This window comes from Erythranthe guttata, chromosome 4 (genome assembly GCF_056151865.1).
Source record: "Erythranthe guttata isolate IM_541 chromosome 4, IM_541, whole genome shotgun sequence".
Lineage (NCBI taxonomy): Eukaryota > Viridiplantae > Streptophyta > Magnoliopsida > Lamiales > Phrymaceae > Erythranthe > Erythranthe guttata.
Genome location: NC_142536.1, coordinates 10,248,762 through 10,252,752, shown reverse-complemented (window position 1 = coordinate 10,252,752; position 3,991 = coordinate 10,248,762). Strand labels below are relative to the sequence as shown.

Sequence of the window (3,991 nt, the reverse complement as noted above, 5' to 3'; positions counted from 1 at the left end):
GATTAATCGGCCGCATCGGCCGAGTTTTAGAACACGGTACATGATCCCTTTTTACTTTCTATACAGGATTACATTCTATATAATACTTGGGGTGCAAAATGCAAAATCATTGAAAATAAAACACACTCGAAAAAGAGGTAAGATGCTCTTTATCTTGACAAGCAATACAAATTTGGCAAACAGTACAGAACCAATAAACTACAAGTGAAGCTAGTTTATTCGACATTGTAGGGAGAAGGAAAAAAACGAGAAAAAATGAAGTTTGACATTGTTAATAACGAAACCATCATATGGACATGAATAATAAAAAAATAGAAAAATAATAATAAAAAAAAGAAAAGAGAATTAATAATGAGTTGGCATTTTGGTCTCAAATCATCCTTTGCTGCATTGGAGCTGCCATACCCATTTGCTGCCGCAGCTTCTGCATTTTGGCCACATTCCCATAATATCCTGGTAATTATATATGGGGTTAAATCAGTGTTCTAAATATCGGTCGTGGCGGTCGATATATCGGCCGCCATATCGGTATCGGTTATAAACCTTTACGATTTTGTTGAGGCGGTTTGGAATATCGGTTTTTTACGGCGAGGCGGTTTGTGGCGGTTTTTTGGCGGGTCAAACAGATATATCGGTCAACAAATCGGTTTTTTTTTTTTTTTTTTTTTTTAAATTTAAATTAAAATGAAAATATGTTTTGATTTTTTGTTTTTCTCCAATTCTTTAAACTTCCAAAACCAAACCAAGTACTACCTCACAATTTATGCTTTGTTATGTTTATATTAATTGTTGATGCGAAAGACTTGCGTAGTATTTGTATTTCGTAAGAATCTTTTATTATATTATGGTCTTATTATTTTTAAATTTTTGTTATTTATTGAGTAATTAGAATTATATAATAACATATGAATGATAGGATAGAATTATGTTTAAAAATTCTTTTATATATATTTTGAGTATTTACAAATAATATTTAGAAATATATTACACTAAATTTAAAAACCGATATATTTCCGATTTATCTCCGATAAATCACCGCCGCGCCGATTTATCGTGTGGCGGTCCCTAACCGCCACGTACCCGATAACCGCCTTTTAGAACCTTGGGTTAAATACAAAAACACCTCTGTACTATGGACTTTGTATCATTTACCCCTTGTACTACACATAAATACAAAAACCCCCCTCACATTGCATTTTTTCCAAAATATGACGAAAATACCCCTACTCAAGCATATATATATATATATATATATATATATATATATATATATATATATATATATATATATATATATATATATATATATATATATATATATATATATATATATATATATTTTTTTTTTTTTTTTTTATTTAATTATTTTTTTTTCTGTGAGCCATTATCCACCATATATTTTACCATTTTCAGTCAATTTTACGTTGAAAATTTTGGTATTTATAGTTTTTTCTCCAAAACATCTAATTGCTTACATTTTTTTTCTAAATAAAACCTTTTATTTTTGTCATTTTGAGTTTCTTCATTTTTTTTTCTTAAATGTCTTTCGGTAGTTCAAACATCCTAAGATTACAAACATCTTTACAATCCTATTATTGTTGAGAATTTGAACTACCGGAAGACATTTAAGAAAAATAAGAAGAAATTCAAAATGACAAAAATAAAAGGTTTTTATTCAGAAAAAAAAAAAAAATCTAAGTAATTAAATGTTTTGAAGGAAAAAATAAAAAAATAAAAATTTTCCAAGTAAAATTAACTGAAAATGTTAAAAAAATATAGTGGAAAGTGGCTCAAACAAACCCTTATATTTATAGGTTTAGCAAGGGTATTTTCGTCATATTTTGGAAAAAATATAATAGCAGGGGGGTTCTTGTATTTATGTGTAGTACAGGGGGTAAATGATACAAAATTCATAGTACAGGGGTGTTTTTGTATTTAACCCTTATATATGTAGATGCAATGCAATATTAATATTAAATTAATTATACATAAGAGTAAAAAAGAAGAAGGGACGATAGTATTAGTGTTAATATTAGTATTAGTGTTAAAATACTAACCAATAGAGGGGTCAATGCCCCTTACGGTAAGCTCTCTGTATTCCTGACAGAGAGCACAATATTCACAGAAGCAGTGAATAAGGCAGTCTGGAGCTGGGGATTCAATCAGCTCAAACTTAGCTCTCATTTTGCTCCGATAACTACATGTAATTAAACAAGGCATTGCACAAACCGCTATCAGCGTGTACAGCATCCCACTCGTCCCGCATGCTACACACACACATACACATATATATATGTACTGGTCATGATAATGAAATCAATAAACGTACAATTGATGTACTACATATTGATATAGACTTTGATCTTACATGTTCTGCCATCGTCCAATATTTCTGCAATCTGCCCAAACGTTACGCACGGGAAACACAAGGTGATGATAGCTGCGGGGCAAATCATTTTATATATGTCAATTAATTAATTTATTAATTTAGCAACAATATTAATTACTCTTTCTTTTGAAGGAAATTAAAATGGTGTGTGTTTGTTACGCATCACTTAATTATCAAATCTTGTAAATCATCATATACAAAAACAAAAAAATAGAAAAAAGAAAGGAGGAAATATTAGTACTTCAATGAAATCATCATCATTATCATCATCATCATCATCATCATCATCATCATATATATATATATATATATATAAACACACACACACACACCATAAAATGAATTAACATGTCAAAATTAGACTTACCTTAGAATGATACAACATTGCAAGAAATTAAGGAGAAAGACAATATGTAGGTAGTAATAGTAATGTATGTATATATACACACACACACACACAAGTACAGGCATGAAAAAAGACATGATATAATAATAATAATAATAATAATAATAATAATAATAATAATAATAATAATAATAATAATAATAATAATAATAATAATAATAATAATAATAATAAAAAAGTTACCGTTTTGGGGATCGCTCATGCAATCGAAAAGATGAGTCTTCCATTCGTGGTCGGGTAACGGAGGTATCGGAGGTGTAAATGGAGCAGGCGGCGTTAAGGGATGAGCAGCTGGTTGATCAACAGAAAAGGCTGTCTCTGGTTGATACAAGTGATCGAGATTTTGAGGTTGATGATTATTGTTAATTTTTTCAGGGTGCGGATGAAGCGGTTGAGATGGAGATGAAAGATGATGATCATATTCATGGTGAACATGTGGAAATGATGATGTAGATTGCTCTTCTTGTGGTGGCAGCTTAGACTTTTCATTAGTAATGATCGTCGTCGTCGTCGGAGGTGGCGCGTAAATATCTTCTTCGTCTTCATTGTTATTATTATTATTATGGTGATGACTACTTGCTCCGCCCTCTACCTTCTCTATTCTACCCATTTTCCTTTTCTTCTCTCTCTCTCTCTCTCTCTCTCTCTCTCTCTCTCTCTCTCTCTCTCTCTCTCTCTCTCTCTCTCTCTCTCTCTCTCTCTCTCTCTCTCTCTCTCTCTCTCTCTCTCTCTCTCTCTCTCTCTCTCTCTCTCTCTCTCTCTCTCTCTCTCTCTCTCTCTCTCTCTCTCTCTCTCTCTCTCTCTCTCTCTCTCTCTCTCTCTCTCTCTCTCTCTCTCTCTCTCTCTCTCTCTCTCTCTCTCTCTCTCTCTCTCTCTCTCTCTCTCTCTCTCTCTCTCTCTCTCTCTCTCTCTCTCTCTCTCTCTCTCTCTCTCTCTCTCTCTCTCTCTCTCTCTCTCTCTCTCTCTCTCTCTCTCTCTCTCTCTCTCTCTCTCTCTCTCTCTCTCTCTCCCTCTCTCTCTCTCTCTCTCTCTCTCTCTCTCTCTCTCGGCTAATTATTTACTCAGTATATATATTTATCGATCTCCAGCTTAATTATATTTGCTGATACTTGTGCTAGCTAGCTGTGTTTGTATGTGTGTGTGTTTGCGTGTATGCTGAACAATGAGAGGGATATATATAGCTTCTTATCGACAAC

The 3,991-nt window shown here is 32.6% G+C and overlaps 1 protein-coding gene across 1 annotated transcript; it reads right to left on the bottom strand.

The window, feature by feature from the left end:
• Positions 1-321: 321 nt before the first annotated feature.
• On the bottom strand, positions 322-3,405 carry LOC148771113 (protein PLANT CADMIUM RESISTANCE 6-like). The gene is made up of 4 exons (XM_088817493.1): positions 2,979-3,405; positions 2,369-2,440; positions 2,058-2,267; positions 322-453 (listed from the first exon to the last, which is right to left on the bottom strand). The coding sequence occupies exons 1-4, from the start codon at positions 3,403-3,405 to the stop codon at positions 371-373; spliced, it is 792 nt and encodes a 263-aa protein (XP_088673619.1). The 3' UTR covers positions 322-370.
• Between the last annotated feature and the right edge of the window lie 586 nt (positions 3,406-3,991).